The sequence below is a fragment of the Vulpes vulpes genome, chromosome 7, assembly GCF_048418805.1.
Source record: "Vulpes vulpes isolate BD-2025 chromosome 7, VulVul3, whole genome shotgun sequence".
Lineage (NCBI taxonomy): Eukaryota > Metazoa > Chordata > Mammalia > Carnivora > Canidae > Vulpes > Vulpes vulpes.
This window is the reverse complement of record NC_132786.1, coordinates 8,597,402-8,620,646: the sequence shown is the minus strand read 5'-3', so window position 1 is coordinate 8,620,646 and position 23,245 is coordinate 8,597,402. Positions and strand designations below refer to the sequence as shown.

The 23,245-nt window shown below is 35.5% G+C and overlaps 1 protein-coding gene across 3 annotated transcripts in view; it reads right to left on the bottom strand.

Moving 5' to 3' along the window:
- BRAF (B-Raf proto-oncogene, serine/threonine kinase) overlaps positions 1 to 23,245 on the bottom strand; it is a 177,857-nt gene that overhangs the window by 63,634 nt on the left and 90,978 nt on the right. For all 3 annotated transcript variants that reach the window (XM_025982226.2, XM_072762861.1, XM_025982227.2), the window contains exons 3-5: positions 20,573 to 20,836; positions 3,307 to 3,410; positions 2,369 to 2,471 (exon numbers count right to left, since the gene is read on the bottom strand). In XM_025982226.2, the coding sequence (XP_025838011.1) occupies positions 2,369 to 2,471; positions 3,307 to 3,410; positions 20,573 to 20,836 (471 nt within the window). The remainder of the gene's footprint in view (positions 1 to 2,368; positions 2,472 to 3,306; positions 3,411 to 20,572; positions 20,837 to 23,245) is intronic.

The following is a 23,245-nucleotide window of genomic DNA, read 5'->3' as shown; positions in this document are numbered from 1 at the left end:
ACAAACAAACAAACAAACAAACAAAAAAAAAAAACCCAGACAGTGCAGGAGGGGAAGAGAGAAGAAAACAGAGGAGTGGAAATGAGGAGAAGCAAATGTGGGAATGCATTTGAGAATAAATTGTGACATATAATTGTTTCTGGGAATATATCTTTGTCAATACAAGTGAGTACAGGAAGGTATACTTTCTTATTTTTCTGCTTTTCCTGCTGCCTTCACCCTGCCAGTTCCCAAGGACTCCTAGAATGTAGGCAAATATCTAAGGAACTGCTTTTAATAATGGACTCTAGGAAACTGGGAGACATAAGCAGCATTTCTGAAGTAGCCAGCAAAACCCAGCACAGAGAAAGAAGTTCTCTCCCTTTCTTAAGCAGGACACATGCATTTACTCTTGCCTCTACATGACACTCAGAGCAACTGTTCTAAGACACAAATCCAATCATGTCTCTCCTGCTTACAATTAATTTCCAATTTTTTAAAGAGAAGTCCAAATCTTTAACAAGCCTTACAAGGACTTCTAGGAGCTGGATTCTTCTTATTCTAACCATAATTCTTGCTACACTATAACAATCTCTTCTACAACTTTATACCATCCCCCCTGACCTTTCAAAACTGAAAAGTAGTCCGCACTTTCTGTTTCCTCTGTTGAGTACTCTTCTCTTCACTCCATCTACTATTCCCTCATCCATCAGGCCTTAGCTTAGAGAGTTCTTCCTTTGGGAAAACTTCCTGACTCCTCCAAGCTCAGGTTAGGAGTTTCTACTCTGTGCATAAACTGTACTTTATACATATACAGTAATTAAGAGTGTTTATGAAATGTTCTTATCAAAACATCTGTCTCTCTACTCTAAGGCAGGGATATTGTTTTTCTTATTCATTGTTATAGTCCCAGATCAGACACAGTGTTGGCAAATGGAAAGTTCTTAATAAATATTTACTGGCAGGTCTCCAACTGTGTTGTGAGGATTTCCATACTCTGGAACTAGGCTGCAGCTTGTTTTCATTATCCTCTTGTGGCAAGGACCTTCCTGAGGCACTACTCTAACACCATTTTATGGTTAACAACTTAGGTTTTCTTACCTCCTTTAACTACTTTTCAGCCAAGAAAAATAGTAATCTTCATGAAATGTAAGCTCTACCATTTTTGGATTTCTAAAAACTTAAAATTATCTTCAGATTTATCCACTTGAAATTCTACAAATTAAAAAAATCTATAATAATGAACTTGCTGGGTCATTATTTCAAAACTATCTGCTACATAGTAAATCTGACTGACAACACTCACTGAAAAGATGCCTTACTGAAGCACAAATTATTCACCATTATTCACCACTAATGGAGCACTGAAAGCACAAACCCCCAAGGAAATCAGCTCATTATTCATCTGCTTTAGGAGTCCAGCTGTACTGATCACCAAAACACACGGGAGAGCACCTGATGCCAAAAGGGTAGCAATAACTATCCATCTAGAAAAAATAAACTATGCTCAAAATTCCATATATGATAGAAAGTAAGAAATGCATTCCTGTCTTCTAGATCATTCTACTCCTGGCTTCTGCATGTTCTCAAGCTCTGGGCACTATACTCTCATCACTAAGGTAAAGATGACCCTTGTTCCAGTTATCATGCTGGTGACACTTAGCCTAGGCTAGGTTCCAGCAAATGCAAAAACCAGATGAAGGGAGAGGTCCTCATGGAGAGTTATTTCACTTCCATTAACTCATCCTTCAGAAACACTTACACAAGTGTATTATGATGAATGCAAGATTCTGTTTAGTCCTTCGTACAAGAGAGATTTTTTTAAAAAACTTAGATGTCTATATTAGTAGAGGATGGTTAAATATATTGAATTTATGTTCTTATGGACTATTATGCAATCTCTGTAAATATGAAACCAGGTATACTGACGTGGAAAAATGTCCATGATACACTGTTCATTTTTTTCTTTTTTTAAAGATGAAGACTATCACACAGAACAGGAATGTTCTTTTTTAGTTTAAGGAAAGAAATGGAAATTAAAGGAAGGGAGGAAAAAAGAGAATGGAGAGAGCTCTTGGCTCCTGGGTATAAGCAAGCACACATTTGTATAAGTAGAAGGAGTTTGGAAGACTACACTTGATATACTTTTATACTATTCAGATTCTCTTTTCAGTTCCTTTTATTGAAAAACATATATTGCTTTTTTTTCAAATTAAGAAGAAAATAAAACTATTTAAATATAAGCTTTTTAAAGAACAGAATGGATTTTCAACTTAGGTAAAATACCAACCCCAAAATTATTCATCCATATTTCATATTCCCTAAGTAAAAATTCATGTGCAAGAACTTGTACATTTTTGACATTTGGAAAAAATGTAAAAGTACATACAAAGTTGTGTGTGGTAAGTGGAACATTTTCCAACACTTCTACATGCAATTCCTCTCCAGTGAGCCAGGAAATATCAGTGTCCCAGCCAATCGGTTTCTTCTCTCTGAAAAGTGTAGACACAGCCTTTCTTGGTTATCACACCTAAAAATCTTCATATACCTCATGCTGAAGACATGAAAATTGGTTATTGAGGGGCTAGTAATGGTGAGGGAGGTTTGGCTCCCTAGTCTTCCATCGTTAGAAATTTAAATGGCAATAAATTAATTTTTAAGTTTACCCCAAATAAATGTATCACTCTTGGACAAACAGCAGGGTAAAGAGATGTACTCTTTTCTTCAAGCCAGCTCCAGAAAAGACCTACAACAGCAGAAAATTGATTGTTCCTAAGGTCCCCCCTCCAAAAAAAAAAAAAAAAAAAAAAAAAAGAATCACAGCTACGGATTTATCTATCCATTAAAAAAAAAAAAAAAAAAAAAAGAGTACTCAAGGGACAATATCCAAAAGGATATTTTTTTAAAAACAAGATTCAAAATTTGGGGGGTCCTGGCACAATTTTAGATACTTCTCTGAAAGAAAAATAGCTTAAAATATTAATTTTGATAAGCCTTTTGTGAAACTATGAGTTTATATTAAAAATATGGGCGTGGGGGAAGAGTCCATTATTCAAATAAGCCACATTTTAAATGGTTCAAAAATTGTAAGAATCTCAGACTCCAAATAGTCATTTCATCGGAATAACACTATCATCACACAAAATACCTAATGTTAACTCCTCAAAAGGCCTACAAGGTTTTCTTTAGGCTAACTTAATATATTTTTCTAAAGTTAAATTTCAATACCTTGGGTTTGGGTAAAGATGCTACAGAAAACCCAAAGTTTAAGGTCTGAGGGTTTTTTTTCCTTTTTAAACAAAATTTCACATCACATACAAACCATACCCATCCTGAATTCTGTAAACAGCACAGCACTCTGGGATTAGACCTCTCATCATCAGAGCTTTCTTTAGACTGTCCCGGACTGTAACTCCACATCTTGCGGGTACCTATGGTATCATATATATATATATATACACATATATATATATATAATATGAGATAAAGGGAATAAATTATATATTTTTCCACAACATTTAAAAAAGGTCAATACTTTACAATACCTTTAAAATGTCATATGATCACCCTGTCAGATAATAACATCATTTGTAAAGCTAACTTGATACTAAAGGAAAATTATGACTGAAATATCTATTATTCACCAACTTAAAGCAAAATTGATTTTGCTTATTAAAATTATGAAATATTTTAACATATAAAAAGACAACCGGTTCCTACATACCCACCATTAAGAATTAACATGTCAACATTTAAAGCAAAATCAATTTAAACATTTTTTAGAATTTGAATATAGTTGACACACATCGTATCAGTTTCAGGTATATAACATGATACAACTTCTCTATACAATACTCTATGCTCACAAGTATAGCTAGTATCTGTCACCATATAACACTATAATATCACTGATTACACTCCCTTTGCCTTTCATCCTTACGACTTATTAAACTTATTAATTCCAAAACTGGAAGCCCACGTCTACTACTTCCCTTCATCCATTTTGCCTATCCCTCTATTCTCTTCCCTTCTGGGGAATAGAATATCCCTAGTTTGATATCTGTAGCTGTAGGTCGGATTCTGTTTGTTTTTCTATTTTTATTTTTCTGAGGAAGTTCCATACTGTTTTCCAGTGACTGTGCCAATTTGTAGTCTCATCAATAGCATATGGTAACTCTTTTTTCTCTACATTCTACATCCTAGCTGACACTTCTTTTTGATTTTAGCGATTCTGACCAGTGTAAGGTATTATCTCATTGTTTTTCTTTTTTTTTTTTTTAATAGGTTTTATTTTTAAGTAATCTCTGCACCCAATGTGGGGCTCAAAGTTACAATCCCAAGATCAAGAGTTGCATACCCATGGCACCTGGGTGGCTCAGTGGTTGAGCATTTACTTTCAGCTCAGGTCATGATCCTAGGGTCCTGGGACTGAGCCTCACACTGGGCTCCCCACGGGGAGTCCTGTTTCTCCCACTGCCTGTGTCTCTGCCTCTCTGTGTCTCCCATGAATAAATGAATTTTAAAAATCTTAAAAAAAAAAAAAGTCACATACTCTACTGACTGAGCCAGCCAGGCAACCCTCACTGTGGTTTTGATTTGCATTTTCCTAACGATTAGCAATGTTGAACATCTTTTCCTGTGTCTGTTGGCCATCTGTAGGTCTACTTTGGAAAAATATCTATTCAGGTCCTCTGCCTAATTTTTAATTAGATTATTTGGAATTTTTGGTGTTGAGCTGTATATTCTTTATGTATTGTGAATATTAACCCCTTATCAGACATATCATTTGCAAATATCTTCTCTTACTTCAGTAGGTTGCCTTGTTCCTTTTGTTGTGTAAAAGCCTTTTATTTTGGTATAGTCCCAATAATTTTTGCTTTTGTTTTTCTTGAGGAGGAAGAACTAGATCAGCTAAGGAGATATCAAATATGTTTGATGAAATGATGATATGAAAACTATGTTTTCTTCTAGGAGTTTTATGGTTTCAGGCATTATATTTAGGTCTTCAATCCATTTTGAATTTATTTTTGTATATGGTATAAGAAAGTGGTCCAGTTTCATTGTTTTGCATATAGCTGTTCAGTTTTCCCAACACCATTTATTAAAGAGACTATCTTTTCCCCATTGTTCATTCTTGCATTCTTTGTCATAGGTTAATTTACCATATAAACATGGGCTTATAGCTAGGCTCTCTATTCTGTTCCATTGATCTATATGTCTATTTTTTTTTAAAGATTTCATTTATTTATTCATGAGAGACATGGAGACAGAGAGAGAGAGAGAGAGAGGCAGAGACACAGGCAGAGGGAGAAGCAGACTCTATGCAGGGAGCCCGATGTGGGATTCAATCCCGGGTCTCCAGGATCACACCCTGGGCTGAAGGCGGCGCTAAACCACTAAGCCACCGGGGATGCCCTACGTGTCTATTTTTGTGCCAGTACTACATACATGGTATGATTACTACAGCTTTACAGTACATCTTGAATTCTAGAATTTGGTATCTTCAGCTTTGTTCTTCCTTCTCAAGATTCCTTTAGCTATTTGGGGGTCTTCCGTGGTTTCATACAAATTTTAGGATTATTTGTTCCACTTCTGTGTAAAATGTTGTTTGTATTTTGATAGGCTCTGCTACTTATATTTTGTTTTTTTTTTAAATTAATTTTTATTGGTGTTCAATTTACCAACATACAGAAAAACACCCAGTGCTCATCCCGTCAAGTGTCCGCCTCAGTGCCCGTCTGCTACTTATATTTTGCATACTTTATGCAAAAACTTCTTGATTAGCAACCCTATCTTTACTTATTTTTTAAAAGATTTTATTTATTTATGATAGTCACAGAGAAAGAGAGAGAGAGGCAGAGACACAGGCAGAGGGAGAAGCAGGCTCCATGCAGGGAGCCCGACGTGGGACTCGATCCCAGGTCTCCAAGATTGCACCCTGGGCCAAAGGCAGGCGCCAAACCACTGTGCCATCCAGGGATCCCAGCAACCCTATCTTTAGTTTTAAACCCTATTCCATGTAACCAGAGGAATCTTTCTAAAAAAGGTATTTTTAACTTGTGTGTGTGTCAAAGACTTCTGAGAATTTGGAGTGCCTGGGAGGGCTCAGTCAGTTAAGCTTCTGACTCTTTTGATTCAGGTCATGATCTCAAGGTCATAAGATTGAGCCCTGAACATTGGGCTCCACACTGGGCATGGAGCCTGCTTAAGAGTCTCTCCTGACATGATACTCTATGTGGAAAACCCAAAAGACTCTACCCTAAAATTGCTAGAACTTGCACAGGAATTCAGCAAAGTGGCAGGATATAAAGCCAATGCCCAGAAGTTAGCTGCATTTCTATACACTAACAATGAGATGGAAGAAAAAGAAAATAAGCAATCAATCCCATTTACAATTGCACCAAAACCCATTAGATACCTGGGAATAAACCTAACCAAAGAGGCAAATGAATTGTACTGAAAACTATAGGACACTTAGAAATAGAGGACTGCACAAAGAAATAGAAAAACGTTCCATGCTCATGGACGTCTGGGTGGCTCAGTGGTTGAGTGTCTGTCTGCCTTTGGCTCAGGGCGTGATCCCGGAATCCCAGGATCGAGTCCCACAGCAGGCTCCCTGCATGAAGCCTGCTTCTTCTTCTGCCTGTGTCTCTGCTTCTCCTTCTGTGTGTGTCTCTCATGAATAAATAAATAAAATCTTTCAAAAAAGGTAATTTCATTTAAATAAAAAAATTTAAAAAGATTCTCTCTCCTCCCTCTGCCCCTCCCCCACCTAAAAAAAGACTTCTGAGATTCTGGTCTTAGATGCTCTGACACATAAAATTTCAGGGGTTCATAGAACCTGAAGCTCATGTATGGACTGTTGAGAAGCCCACTGAATTCAGATTTAGAACTTCATTCTAAAATGTAATTTTAGGGGATCCCCGGGTGGCTCAGCAGTTTAACGCCTGCCTTCAGCCCAGGGTGTGATCCTGGAGTTCCAGGATCGAGTCCCACATCAGGCTCCCTGCATGGAGCCTGCTTCTTCCTCTGCCTATGTCTCTGCCTCTCTCTCTCATGAATAAATAAAAATCTTTAAAAAAATGTAATTTTATATTATTTAGTCTGCTCCAATTTTTCATAATTTATGGGGCAAAATTCAAGTTCCTACAATTTTCCAGTTCTTATGGGGGAAATTTTAAATACCATAACAAGGCATATAAGGTTACAAGTGAACCATGGCTATCTACTACCCCTTAGTTCCTTTGGTAATTTCCCTTATGCAATCCTGTCATGTATCTTCTAATTACGCTTAATCCCAAAGTGTATATATATTTCATCAGCAAGCAAAAATATGCCTTTCCACTCTTAGCAATAAGGGAAAGTGATAAGTCTTTCATTTCACTACTGTAGGCTGATTTTTTGTTAACTATTTGCTAATTGATAGAGCCAGTTCAATAGGCTGACAGACTAATGGAACAGAATAAAAAGACAAAAACAGACTCTAATACATAAAGGAAATTAGAATAAAATTAAGGCAGCATCTGAAATAGGTTAAAGATGTCCATACTGAGACAACTGGAACCAATCTAGTTAAAAAGTTCATCCGTATTTCATACTGTAGACTAGGGAAAACTCCAAATAAGTAAAAAATTTAAATGTTGAAAAAGGAAGGAAGAGACAAACCATAAAATACTGGAAGAAAACATGGCAAAATCCTTTATAACCTCTAGCTGAGAAGGCCTTTATAACTATAATGCAAAATCTGCCATAAAAGAAAAAAATGTTAAGTTCAACTGCATAAAATTAAAAATCTTTTAGATGGCAAAACAAATTATAAGCAGTCTAAAGACATATACAAACTATGAAAAATATATTTGTAACTTATGAGCAAAGTCAAAAAACAAAAGCAAACTGATAAAAAATATCTGCAACTCCTATAACATGCATGTAATCTTCCTAATATATAAAGAGCTAAAAATATGAGATAAATACCAACAACCCAATAGAAAAATGGGAAAGGACATGAAAGTTCAAACATGAAAAGATGTTCAGTATCACTAGGAGTAAAGTAAACTCAAACTTGCCAAAATATTTTTTTTAATTATCAGACTGGCAAAAATCCAAAAGCTTGACAACATGTTCTATCATATTAGGCTATGGTAAACAGGCATCTCATATATTGCAGGTAGCAATGCAAAATTAAGCAAGACCTATAAAGCAAAAAAAAATTTTTTTAAAGATTTATTCATGAGAAAGACACACACACACACACACACACAGAGGCAGACACATAGGCAGAGGAAGAAGCAGGCTTCCCACAGGGAGACTGATGCGGAACTTGATCCTGGATCCCAGGACTACGCCCTAAGCCAGCCAAAGGCAGATGCTCAACTGCAGAGCCACCCAGGCATCCCTCAAAATTTCAAAGTATCTATTATCAAAATTACATATATAAATTTCCTTTTGATCCAGGCAAGAACACTTTTTGGTATAACTATAGTATTCTGATAAACATCTATACACTGAAATCTATAGCTATAAAAAAAAATAATACTTAAAATTTCTCTGTATATGGCAACGGAGCATTTCCAGGGTCTATGTAAATATTAAAAACAAAATACAGAATGATATGTATAGTATGATGGCTTGTGTGTACAAAGAGAAGTGGAAAAATAAGAATACATCTTTGTATTTGCTTGTAGCTACATTAAAAAGCAACCGCAAAGGGACGCCTGAGTGGCTCAGCTGTTGAGTGTCTGCCTTCGGCTCAGGCGCGATCCAGACAGGAGTACCAGGATCGAGTCCCACATCAGGCTCCCGCATTGAGCCTGCTTCTCTCTCTGCCCGTGTCTCTGCCTCTCTCTCTCCATGTCTCTCATGAATAAATAAATTCTTTAAAAACAAAAACCCATAACATCCCAGAAAATACACATACATATACCTCCTAAATAAAAATAGTTACCTAAAAGTTTCAGGGGAAACTGGATGTATAGAATATAGAAACAGGGGAGGGCACAAGATTTCTTTATATAATTACCACATGAAAGAATTATATGATCGAAAATGGGAGGAGTGATTTGTCTCATATTTAAAAGCTAACAGGACTGAAAAGATACTTTCAAAAGAATCAGGTTTATGCATGGAATTCTTCAAATTCCAAAATTAAATGTCCTTGATTAGGCTATCAAAGGAGAAATAATTTTTTTCTACAAAAATTTTTAAAACAAGCATCCCATCTTAATAAAGAGCTAGAGTCAATGTAACTGCCTGAATATTTTTGCAAAGGATAATTTAGACCAGAACAAAATGTATTAGTCTAAACTTTCACATATTAGTTTTTATTTTATTTTATTTTATTTATTTATTTTTATTTATGATAGGCACACAGTGAGAGAGAGAGAGAGGCAGAGACATAGGCAGAGGGAGAAACAGGCTCCATGCACTGGGAGCCCGATGTGGGATTCGATCCAAGATCGCACCCTGGGCCAAAGGCAGGCGCTAAACCGCTGCGCCACCCAGGGATCCCCACATATTAGTTTTTAAAGTGAATATAAACCATCTTTTATCAATGGGTTCATGATGGCTCACTACACTACTCTTCTTTTGTGTACACTTAAAAATTTCCATAATAAAATGTCTTCTTAAAACTTAAAAGACCTTCCTAAAGTAATGGCCATCAAATTGTAACATATTATTTGAGCTAGCAGATTAATTTGGTAGTTTAAATTCTTTGCAATGCAGTCTTCACTATATACTTTAAATAAACTGCATGATACCCTGAGATCTCCTTGCATAAACTGGCACAAAATATACATGCCAATGTATGGGTTTTGAATATAAATCTAAATTTGTGGCTTCCTGATTTTATGATAATGTATCCTGATGTCAAGTCCTTTTTCAGGACTGTTACAATGATTAGGTTTTGAAGGAAAAACTTTATGTAATCTGCTTACAACATGGTCTTACTAAAGTAAAAAGAGGCTGACTACGCTACAAAAACTTCATAATGTAAAAGCAATTTTAGAATTAAGCATGTCTTTAGGTCAAGATAGACAGATATACAGATATAGGTGTTTTTTAAAGTAGGTCTCACGCCCAGTGTGGAGCCCAACTCAGGGCTTGAACTCATGACCCTGAGATCGAGACCTGAGCTGAGATCGAGAGTCAGACACTTAACTGACTGAGCCACCCAGACATCCTGGTCAAATTGTATTTAACAAAGAACCAGTGGTCACAGAACTTACAAACATCCTAAGTTTTTACCAGTAAAATGCTATAAAAGTAAATCAAATCAAAGATCAAAACTAAAGTTAATCAGTTACTTCATTAATTAGTACTGCACAGGGAGGTACTTAACTAGTAACAGAAAAAGAAGTCCTTTCACTGTTGGTGAAAGCTAACAGAATCTACCAGGATTCAAGAATGTCCTAGGTTCCACAGCCACATAATATTATTAAAATCAAACTGTAACTGAAATACCAATATAATCTAATACCGCTCTCTACAGTATTTTGCTTCACAAACCGTGAGAGGATGTGAGTGCATTTTCACAAACTGTAAACCACTATGCCATGGGTACTATTATTCCTTCTGTCTACAAAGAAATAGAACCTAACACCCACCCCACCCTCTTTCCTCACTTGTGTAGATCTTAGGTTTCTGCTTTTGCTAAAAATAGAGGGATGGGTATTCTGTGGGGGTACTACCACTTACTCCTATCTAGTGATGACCCTTGACTCAATCTATTTCATTAAAACTACTTATTTGTGCTATTAATAAAGTTAAAAGTTTTGCTGTTTTTTCTTTTTCATTTTTCTTAAAGTGTTTTTATGTGTTCTTCATGTTTCCTCCCAAACTGGCTAAAGCAAGAACATAGCTTCTCCTTATCCCTTCCATTCCACAAATATTTCCTGCTTTAATTACAGCACAATGAAGGAATGCTTTTGAAACATCCAGTGTCTGCCTTCAGCCCAGGTCATTATCCTAGGGTCCTGGGATCGAGTCCAGCTTCAGCTTCTGGTTCCCTGATCAGGCTTCTGGTTCCCTGATCAACGGGGAGTCTGCTTTTCCCTTTGCCCCTCCCCCTGCTCATGCTTTGCTCTTTCTCTGAAATAAATAAAATCTTTAAACACCCCCCCAAAGACTCAGCCCTTCTAAAATATTTACAGACCACCTACTAAATGTTAATCACTGATAAGCTGCTCTCAGAACTTCCATTCCACAGATGCTAAAATTAATTTAGTAGCTTTAGATATTTTCCAGATTCCTTGTTCTTTTACAACCTTTGAATCAAATCTGCCTATCCCGTGCCCCAGGAATCTACTTCCACTTTTACAACTTAGAAATACCTTGTTACTTGTATACAAAGAATCCTGTATAAGATGTTCGTATTTTAGGTTTTAGTAATAACAAAAAAAAATTAAACATAATCTACATGTCCATCATAGGGAAATGGATAAACTGTGGTATATTCAGAAGCTGGAAGTCTCCATAGTAGTTAAATTCGAAGAATAAGACCTATATGTATCAACATATACATATGTATACCTTGAAATTATAATTTTAAATCTAAAAGGCAAGGTACTGAATATTGTATATAGTATCATACTATCACAAATTTAAAAAATACTTATAGATACATATATTTAGTAAAGTATAAAATTTTGGAATTAATGTACCCTACATTTATCAGAGTGGCTGATAAACAGTGGGAAACAGTAGGAAACAGTGGAACAGCGGATGTTCAGGAGAGTAATGGGACGGGTAAAGGGAACCACATTTGGGGCAGCCTGGGTGGCTCAGCGGTTTAGCGTCACCTTCAGCTCAGGGCATGATCCTGGAGACCTGGGATCAAGTCCCGTGTCAGGCTCCTTGCATGGAGCCTGTTTCTCCTTCTGCCTGTGTCTCTGCCTCTCTCCCTCTCTGATCTCTTATGAATAAATAAATAAAATCTTTAAAAAAAAAAAAAGGGAACCACATTTGCGTATGTGTGTAGTATAAAGGAAAAATGACAAAAATTCCTATTTGTTCATTGGAAGTGACTAAACAAACAGATTTTAATATACTGTCCATTATAATTTTCTATATAAACACATTTTCTAAATAAAAAGGTTTTAAAAAACCTTATGAACATTCTTTTCTAAATGCTAAATTGGTGACTCAAAGTCATCAATTAAATACCTTGCTTTGCAAAATGATCTAAAATTTTCAAGCATGGTTTTTTGTTTAGTACTGGTTTTTTAGAGTCATAAAAAAACACTTCTAGGGGCTAGATACTATCATATTCCTAGAATTATAATGCTTTCATTTAGTCTACCTTACTTTTACTTTCTAATCTCAGCCTTATTCGTCTTCTACAATTCTCTTTTTGTAACTAAAACACATTAAGTTTTATTCCTATAATCTCTACTCTTTCTCCTTCTGAAATATATATAGTCTTAGGACTTGTACCTTTTGCCATCTCTAGAAGAAATAATCCTAGCCATTTACATCCCATTTCTATTATTAGAGCAGTGCTCATCAGTTCTTATAATTTTTCTTATCTCAGACCTATGGTATTTTATTTTTGTCTATGCATGCCATAGAAAACTATTTATATAAAAGGAAATTCTTTCTCCAAAACAGATATACGAAAGCCAATAAGCACATGAAAAGATGCTTGATATCATCAGCCTATCAGGGAAATGCAAATCAAAGCCATAATGAAACACCACTTCAAACACACTAGGATGGCTGTAATCAAAAAGACAATAAATACGCTGGTGAGGAGATGGAAAAACTAAAACCCTCACACAGTACTGATGAGAAAGTAAAATGCTACAGCTGTTTTGGAATACATTCTGGCTGTTCCTCAAAAGATTACTAGAGACATTTATCCAATAAAAAACGAAAACATATGTCCACACAAAAAAACTTGTACATGGAATGCTCATAACAGCATTATTCACAATAGCCAAAAAGTGGAAACAACACTCAGGATGGATAAATACAATGGAGTATATACAAACAATACGATATGAGTCAACCATAAAATAAGGCATGAAGGACTGAATCACACTGTAACATGGAAGAACACTGGAAACTCACTAAATCAAAGAAGCCAGTCACAAAAGACCACACACTCCAAGATTCCATTTATATGGTATGTCCAGGAATAGGCAAATCTATAGAGATAAAAGGAAGTAAGTAGTTGCCTAGGGCTGGGAAGGTTGGGGAGAAATGGTAAGTGACTACTAATGCATATAGGGTTTCTTTTTTGGAATGCTGAGAAAGTTTTTTTTTTTTTAAGGATTTTATTTATTTATTCATGAGAGAGAGGGGGGGGGAGGGAGAGAGAGAGAGGGAGGGAGGGAGGGAGAGAGAGAGAGAGAGAGGCAGAGACACAGGCAGAGGGAGAGAGAGAGAGAGAGAGAGAGAGGCAGAGACACAGGCAGAGACACAGACAAGGAGCCTGACGTGGGACTTGATCCCGGGCCTCTGGGATCAGGCCCTGGGCTGAAGGCGGTGGTGCTAAACCACTGAGCCACCCGGGCTGCCCTGGAATGTTGAGAAATTCTTAAATTGTGGTAACATCTGTATAACTGTGAATAGACTAAAAATCACTAGAGTGCACCCTTTGAGTGAACTGTACGTGAGTTAAGTCTTAATCTATAAAAAATTCTTATAAATTATGAATTCAAAAAGACAGGCTTAGGACAAGTTGTGTTTCAGGATACTTGGGTGAGTCTAATACTTTCCTTAACTTTTTGTTGTTGTATGACTTATGTATTGAAAAGTATACATGAATGAGGGTATCTTAGGCCTGAAATACTTTAAATTTTAGTAGATCAATAATATCTTCTAAATTTTAACATTCCGTATTGGCCAGGGTCTCACGGTAAAAGTAAGCCTCATACACTATTGAGAGTGTATACCTTACCCAATAATTATTTGTAGATATCTAACATAAAAATATTCCCACAATGTTTCAGGATATATGTATTTAAATGTATATCATAATATTACTTAACTATCCATCATGAAAAATAGCTAAATAAAATAGATATAATCACTCTAAATAATAATTTTAAGCATCAGAAAGAAACAGCTCTGTGGAAGAAGGGTTTAAGTATAAAGTAAAAGATAATCCTTTTCTCCTGCCAGAGCATGACCCTCATCCTTAACACTTCTTTCTCTTCTTAAAGTATATTTCATGTAATAGATAAATAACACTACCAATTTTCTTTTCATTACTAACAACTCGTCATTCCTTTTTATTCTTTTTAAGTTTTATTTAAGTAATCTCTATACCCAACTCAAACTCATAACCCCAAGTCACATATTCTTCCAACTAAAGCCAGGTAGATGTCCCTTTTCATTCTTTTTTAAAAAAAAACAGATTTGAGGTTTAACTGATCTACAATAAACTACATTAATTTAGGTATATTGTCTGATACATTTTGACATTATGTATATACTAATGAATTATCACTACATTCAAGATAATTAATGTACTCTATTATACCTCAAAGTTTCCTTGAGCTCCTATGTAATTCCTCCCTCCAGTCCAGGCCCACACAAATACTGATCTAAAACTGTCACTAGGGGTGTCTGAGTGGCTCAGTCAGTGAAGTGTCTGCTTTTCGCTCAAGTCATGATCCCAGGATCCTGGGATGGAGCCCTGCCTTGGGCTCCCTGCTTGGCAGAGGGCCTGCTTCTCTTTCTCCCTCTGTTGCTCCCCGTGCTTTTACACTTGCTCGATCAGATAAACACAATCTTAAAAAAACAAAAACCTGTCACTAGAGAACAGTTTGCATGTTCTAGAATTTTATATAAGTAGAGGTGTAAAATACATTTTCATTTTTGTCTGGCTACTTTCACTTAGCATGATTATTTTGAGATTGACTATGTTGTTGTGTCTATCAGTAATGCACTCTTTGTACCACATGGTATTCCATTTTATGGATATACCACAGCCTGCTTAACCATCTGTTGATGAACATTTGGCTTGTACTCAGCTTGAGGGTATTACAAATAAAGCAACTAAGAACAATTGTGCATAAATCTTTGTATGGACATATGCTTTCTCTTTGGTAAATATTTAGAAGTAGAATGAATGGCTGGATCATATACTAGGTGTATGCTTAACTTTTTACAAAATTGCCAAACTATCTTTTAATTGTGGCAAAATACATATAACATAAAATTTAACATCTTAACTGCTTTAAAGTATACAGTTAGCTATGTTAAGTACATGGACACTGTTTCATAACCAGTCTCCATGACAGTTTTCATTTTGAGAAAAATGAAACTCTATAACCATTAAAGAACAATTCTCTACCCCCTTATAACCACTATCCTATTTTCTGTTTTTATGAATTTGACTATTCTAGGTACCTCATATATGTGGAATAATACAGTATGTCTTCTTGTGACTGGCTTGAGATTCATCAATGCTGTAGAATGTGTCAGAATTTCCTTTTGAGGGTTGAATAATATTCCACTGTATGCATATATCACATTTTGTTTATTCATGCATCTGTCGATGGACACTTGGGTTGACTACACATTTTTGGTTATTGTGAATAATGCTGCTATAAATATGGGTGTATAAATAACCTCTTTGAAGCCCTTTCAATTCATTTGTGTATATATCCAGAAGCAGAAATGCAGGATAATATAATTCTTTTCTTAGTTTTTGAGGAATCCTCAAACATTTTCTATAGTGGTCACACCATTGTATATCCCCACTAGCAATGCACAAGGGTTCCAATTTCTCCATATCCTTGCCAACATGCTATTCATTCTTTTTTTTTTTTTAAATATTTTATTTACTTATTCATGAGAGAGAGAGAGAGAGAGAGAGGCAAAGACACAGGCAGAGGGAGAAGCAGGCTCCATGCAGGGAGCCTGACATGGGAATTGATCCTGGGTCTTCAGGATCTTGCCCTGGGCTGAAGGCGGCGCTAAACCACCGAGCCACCAGGGCTGCCTCATTTTTTTTTTTTTTTTTTTTGATAGTAGCCATTCTAATGGGTGTGAGGTGGTAGCTCATTGTGGCTTTGATTTGCATATTCCTAATGATTACTCTTAAGCATCTTTTCATGTGTTTGTTGGCCATTTGTATATCTCTTTGGAGAAATGTCTACTCACCTCCCCTCTCCTTTCTTAACTGGGTTGTTTAAGGTGTTCTTTTTTATTGAGTTGTAGGAGTTTTCAAAAATACATTCTGAGTATTAACCCTTTATCACATATATCATTTACAAATATTTATTCTGCGTTGTCTTCTCACTCAGATGATTGTGTTCTTTGATTCACAGTGTTTCTAATTTTGTTAGGTATAACAAAATACTTCTCTATTTTTACCTATGTTGCCTGTGCTTTGGTGTCAGAGCTAAGAAACTACTGCCAAATCCAGCGTTGTGAGGCTTTTCCTCTATGTTTCATTCTAAGGGTTTTATAGTTTCAGCTCTTACATTTATGTTTTTGATCCATTCTGAGAGGAATTTGCATGTGGTGTAAGGCAAGGGTCCAACTTCATTGTTTTGCATGTGCACATCCAGTTTTGCCAGCATCATTTGTGGAAGAGACTGTCCTTTCCCCACTGAGGGGTTGCGATACCTTTGTCAAATATCCTTTGACCATATACATAATAATTTATTTCTGGACTCTTTATTTCATTGATCTTTATGTCTGTATATCTATGCCATTCTGTAGGTTTGTAGTAAGTTTTGAGATCAGGAAGTGTAAGACCTCCAACTTTACTCTTGCAAGATTGCTTGGTTCTTCAGGATTCCTTAAGCTTCCACATTAATTACAGGATAGATTTTTCCTTTTCTGCAAAAAACACTGTTGGGATTTTAAAAGGAATTGTATTAAATAAAACTATCAAATTGTTTTAAAAAGTGTACCATATAGTGTATATGTACCACTATACATTCCCACCAGCAGTGAATGAAAATTCCAGTTATTCCACATCCTTGCCACTAGTTGGTATTGCCACTCTTTCATTTTAGCCATTCTTGTAGGTGTGTAGTGTTATCTTGTGCCTTTAAATTTGCATTTCTCCAATGACTAATGACATCTGGCATTTTCTCATTTATTTATTCACTATCTACATATTTTCCTTAGTGAAGTATTTGTTCAAAACTTTTATCTATTTTTTTGAGGTGTTTGTGTTCTCATTATTGAGTTCTAAGAGCTCTTTGTATGCTCTGGATACACGTCCTTAATCACATATGTGTTTTGCAAAGACTAGTCCATGGTTTATCTTTGTACTCTTAGCACTGTCTTTTCAAAAAGCATAGTTTTTGGGGTGCCTGAGTGGCTCAGTTGGTTAGGTGCCTGCCTTTGGTTCAGGTCACGATCCTGGGCCCCAGGATCAAGGCCCTCATTGGGCTCCCTGCTCTGAGGGGAGCCTGCTTCTCTCTCTCCCTCTTCCGTTCCCCACCCCCTGCTTGTGTTCTCTCTCTTCTCTCTCAAATAAATAAAATCTTAAAAAAAAAAGCATAAATTTTAAATTTCAATGAAATCCAATTTATGAATATGTTCATTATGTATTGTACTTTTGTCATATTTATAAAATCATTGCCCAATTCCAGGTTACTAAGATTAATTCTTACTTTTCATTCCTTTCTCTGTATTCAACTTTCTTATTTATTATATTTAAATTCAATTAGCCAACATAGAGTACATCATTAGTTTCTGACGTAGTTTTGAATAATTCATCAGTTGCATAAAACACCTGTGCTCACCACACCATGTGCCCTCCTTAATGTATTCAACTGTTTTTCTAAAGTAATTTTTGGGTAGTTCCATCAAGCAGAGCCTGGCAAAGGTAAATTCTCATCTGGAAAGGCCTCTATTATACCTTCAACTCATATTTTAGCTAAGCAAATTACAGGCATTTCTCAGCATTCTGATTACTCTATTGTCTTTTGGCTTCTACAGCTGCTATGATGAAAAATTTTTGATAATCTAATTGTGATTTTTTTAAAGATAATTTTTTTCCTCAATGGTTTGAAAAAACTATTCTTTCATTTTGTTCTATCTAATAATTATGGACTGAAATTTATTTATACACTTCAGGGCGTTTGTTTCCCCAATCTTTAGATTCATCTTTCACAAATGTTAGCCATCATTTCTTTGAATTTTGCTCTACTTTATTTCTCTTCTTTCTGGAACTCCTCTGAGGCATATAATGAAACTGTTCGTTCCATCTTTCATATCTCTTATCCTCTCTTTTATAGTTTGAGTCTCTTTTCTTGCTTTCTAGAGTTTAATAATTCTTTTAACCTACTTTTTACTTCCACTTAGTTTTTTAAAAATATCCTGATTTTTACTTAGCATTTTGATACTTCCTCTGTAATATGCTGTAATTACTTGACATACTGAAAGTTTATTTAAAGTTACCTTGCTACTTCCTCAAATCAGTATCAATTTATGTTCATTAGTTTTTTTCTCTAGTGACAAATGCTTCCTTTGAACCTTCTGTTTCTCCTTTTGTCTAAGTTGTTTGAATTTTTCCATCTGTATTGTAAAAAATTTCACTCACAGAAAATTAGAAGGAACAATATAATTAACATCCAAATTCTCTCTGCTTAGATTCTAAATGTTTTTTCATATTTATTTTCTCTAACATTTTGTTTTCTATCTTACCATTTGAAATGAAGTTCCAAATTGAGATAGAAGTAAGAATAGTGATTACTCTTGGAGGTGATTACTGAGTTGGAGGGGGCATGGAGAACCTTTCTCAAGTTGCACTAGAAATGTTCTATATCTTCACCTGCGTGGCAGTTACACATGTATAAGGTCACTCTGTTGTACATTTGAGATTTGTATATTCTACTCTGTGCAAGGTTTATTTCAAAAAAGAAGGTGGAAAAAGTTGTAGGTGTCATGACAATTTACCCCTAAATTTTAAAAAAATGTATTTTCTAAGAATAAAGATATTCCACTACAAAATTACATTCCTGTTATCATTTTCAGGAAAATTATTAATTCCATAATAACATAGTTAATCAACATTTGCCATTTCCCATAAAAAAATGCCTTTTATAGCTCATCCCTATCCTAGTCCCAAGCTAGGATCACATATTGCATTTGTTTACATCTCTTTAGTCTTATTTAGTGTAGAATAATCCCCAATTTGTTTTTTGTTCTCTGTGACAGTGACTCAGGCCATCTGTATTATAGAATGTCCAAATTCTGAATTTGTCCATTTCCTCATGGTACTTAACTTTTTCTTTTATCCGGTGTTTCTTGTAAAATGCAAAGTTCAGAAGCTTAACAACACAAATCATCTTTAGCAAGGATACTTCATAGATATTGTCATCCACTGAGTTTAAAATTTTAGGACCACGTAGCAGTTCTATTTGGTTCCTTCTAGAAGTCTTGTTGTTCTTAAGTCTTGTAATGCACTGATAAGCTCTTTCCTTGTTTATTTTGTAACATGGGATTTTGAGTTTATCAATAGGCATTATCTCTGTGGATTCCACAAGACCTAAACAGGCCAAAGAGGTTTTACATTTGCTCCTGCCTAGTGCCTCTCCAGGACCAGTTGTTGGGTTGAAAGATCCTGGACACCACCCACACCATGATGAGAACAGGTCTATAATGAAGAATTCAAGGGAAACTTTAACCTTTATCTGGACAGCTGAGGAAAACAGATAAGTTTTATTGTTATTTATGTATGCTGAGTAAATAGATTTTTCTTCTAGTTCACCCTTTTTCTGAGGGTAAATCTCTCAAAGGCTCAGCTTTATGTGAGGATCTGAGATCCAACTACCTTGTGACACAGGCTCAAGACCTAATCTTACATCCCCACACACTGACACTTACATCCTTTTGTTTTAAAGGTACAAACTGACCTTGCTGGAGGCCACTGCAGCACAGGTCAAACTTATTCCATGAAAATCCAGCATTACTACTAATGCTGTGTGAGGGAAAAAAAATTAAAACTACTTTGACTTCACTTGAATTTGGAAAAGGCTTTTTATTAATTTCAAAAATAACCACATACATTTTTTAAAGTAGTGATGTAGACAGGTGCATTATTATTAAATCGAATGACAGTACTTGTTGCACTCAAGGCTTATAGACCACCCATAAAATTGTGCAGATTTCCCTGCTTTAAATATTACTTACAGAGTACTCTGTTCCAGTGGTAACACTAATGATCAACAAAAGTTACATATATATAGAGAAAAAAAAAAAATCAAACACGCTAAAAATCCAACATTTGATAGTAAGTCCAAATAGGGGTTTCTCCAGGGCAAAGAATAAACTTACCTGACATATGATAGACAATAAACAAGCTCAAATCTTGAAATTCTTTTTGATTCTAAACTAGAACCACACTCCAGCCTAAGTACAAGTTTGGCAGATAGTTAAAATGTCAAATTTTTTTTTTTTTTTAAATGTCAAATCTGACACTAAACAAAATGTAATTTGTTCCACTTAAGAAATACAGACATTGGCACCAAATACTTATGTCTTTTCCACTCCTGGTTGAAATGGATGCTTCCATTTACATGACCACGGAGAGTGGAGTGGTATCATATTTCAGTTTCAACAACTACTCTTTCTGAAAAACACAACAAAAAAGCAATGATGATATTAAAAGTTGACTCACCACCGTCCTCTGTTTATTGGGCAGGAAGACTCTAACGATAGGTTTTTGTGGTGACTTGGGATTGCTCCGTGATATATCTGTGGGATTTTGAAAAACTGAAAGAGATGAAGGTAGCACTGAAAGGCTAGAAGAGGAAGAAGATGTAACGGTGTCCGTGGATGCAGAGCTAGAAACAGAAAAATCAGTTCCATTCCCCAGGGATTCCAATAACTGTTGTTCTCGCTGTTGGAGGGCATCTAGTTTGCTGGTGTATTCTTCATAGGCCTATAAAATAAAGTAGACTTACATTAAATCTGGATTTTTTTCCTGACAGTAACAAAAGGAAATAAGAAATTTAAGTCTGATTATAATCTCTTTATAATCTAGCTAACAAGGTTTTAAATTAGAAATTACAAAATAAATGCTACAAGTATTGTAAATTAACTTCTACTCTTAATATGATAAATTTTTCGGATGCCTGGGTGGCTCAGTGGTTGAATGTCTGCCTTTGGCTCAGGGCATGATCCTGGAGTCCAGGGATCAAGTTCCACATCAGGCTTCCTGCATGGAGCCTGCTTTTCCCTCTGCCTATGTCTCTGCCTCTCTCTCTCTCTCTCTCTCTGTGTCTCTCATGAATAAATAAATAAAAGCTTTTTAAAAAATTGATAAATCTTGTGTAAGATACTACACTGCACTGAGAAAATGACAAAAACATAAATGTCCAGAATATCCATGAATGTTAATTTAAAATTGCAATATTTAGAATGTTCTGGTCATATTGCAAATTACCTTCTAAACTGCATGTCTTACATAAGATAAAAATACTATAGACTACATCAAGGGACGTACAATATTAAAATTTTATTTTTTTTTCAGAAAACTTACAGGCATGTAAAGTTTCATACCTTTCTCCCCTCCAAAGAACAACAGAAAGACAGGCTGAAAAGGAGATGAGGTCTTAAAAAAGAGATTTGTCAAAAAATAAGACTCAGGTACTGTGTCAGATCTCACCATTACTATCAAAATCTTAATAGAACTTAAAAGATGTATAATCGCCATCTTCTTTCTGAAATAGCTATTAGTTAAAATACTTTATTCTCTTCACTATGGATCGCTGATGATCCTATCAAATACTGCTTAGAAAATAAAATTTTATCTGATAAAGTGGTTTATACCCTATAGTCAAGAAATTTGGGGGCCATTATCCCATCAGTTTTTTTTTTCTACAAGTTTCATTTGACTACAAAGTCAAATGACCACATAAGATATCCTATTCTAGAAGTAAAGAATTTTGAAAACAGTGATACTGAAAGTAAAGAGATGGAATGAACTGGAATATATATATGCTCATGGTTCTCTAAGGCAGTGGTAATCACTCTCTCACACCCCAGTTCACCATTTCTGTCTACCACCATACATAGATGCAATAACTACAAACATTTATAAAAGGCTACAAGAGAGAATCAAAGATTTTAAAATGGCACTTCCCATCACTCAGAGCTTACTATTGGGCTGCAGAGAAGCAGGTAGATGTATTTTTATTTAAGTGTTATACATGAGAAACAGACAAAGAACATTCTTGATACAAGGTGACAACGAGGAAGGAAAGGGCCTTAAAATGTTAGCATTTAGATAGATGGAGTTAAGTGGGGTAGAAGAGAGTAATGTGTACAGGAAAACTCTGCCCCAAAATAAAGAGATAGGAAATTTCAAGGCACAGAAGGAAAACAACAGGCTAATATAATTAAATCCCATTCAATATTTGGGACATAGCAAGGGATCAATATATGCTTGTGGAATTTAAATGAAAAAATCACAATACAAGGAAACAATAAGACTGGAAAGGTACGTGAGAGACTAGCTTGTAGAAGGTGTAAATATCATGCTATGAAGCCTGAACTCCATTCCACAAGCAAGGGAGAATTATGAAAGGTTGAGGAGAATGAAGGAGAAATTTTATTTTAATAAAGACCACTGCACTTGCTATGCTAGATCTTAGAAAAAATACTAAACTAAGCCACTGAGGTAAATATGAGCCTAAAGTATATCAAAATTGCCTCTCCTTTATAGCCTACTAGCTGCCCTACTGATCCCAGAAACATTTCATAGCATCAGGGCATTACAACCAAGTCAATCCAAAATTTTCTAAGCTGTATTTTGATTTAGCTTTCAGTTCCAAGATCTAAGGCCATCTCTTTCAATATGATCCACTTTTTGAGCCTTTAAAAATCTGTCAATTAAGGGATGCCCAGGTGGCTCAGTCAATTAAGTACACTCTTGATTTCTGTTCAAGTCATGATCTCAGAGTCTTGAGATTAAACCCTACCTTTGGCTCTGCCGAGCATGGAGCTTGCTTAAGATTTCCTCTCTTCCTGTCCTCTCCCCCTGCACTCATACTCTCGTTCTCAAAAAAAAAATCAGTAAATTAATATACACTGAAAACACATGTGCCTGGCACTGTTTGGGGCTCAAACTACAAAAATAAAGACTGACACTTGGAAGAACATAAACATGCAGTCTACAAGATAAAAATTACCTCCTGCATAGATCAAATCTTACTATCATCTAGGCTAGTACATTTACAATACAAAGTTAGCCTTAGGAAAAGTAATACATGTAAACAAATTCACAGAATGTTATCAAAATGTTAGTTAATTTGAATTTTTGAAAATATACTATTAATTTTTGAAAATA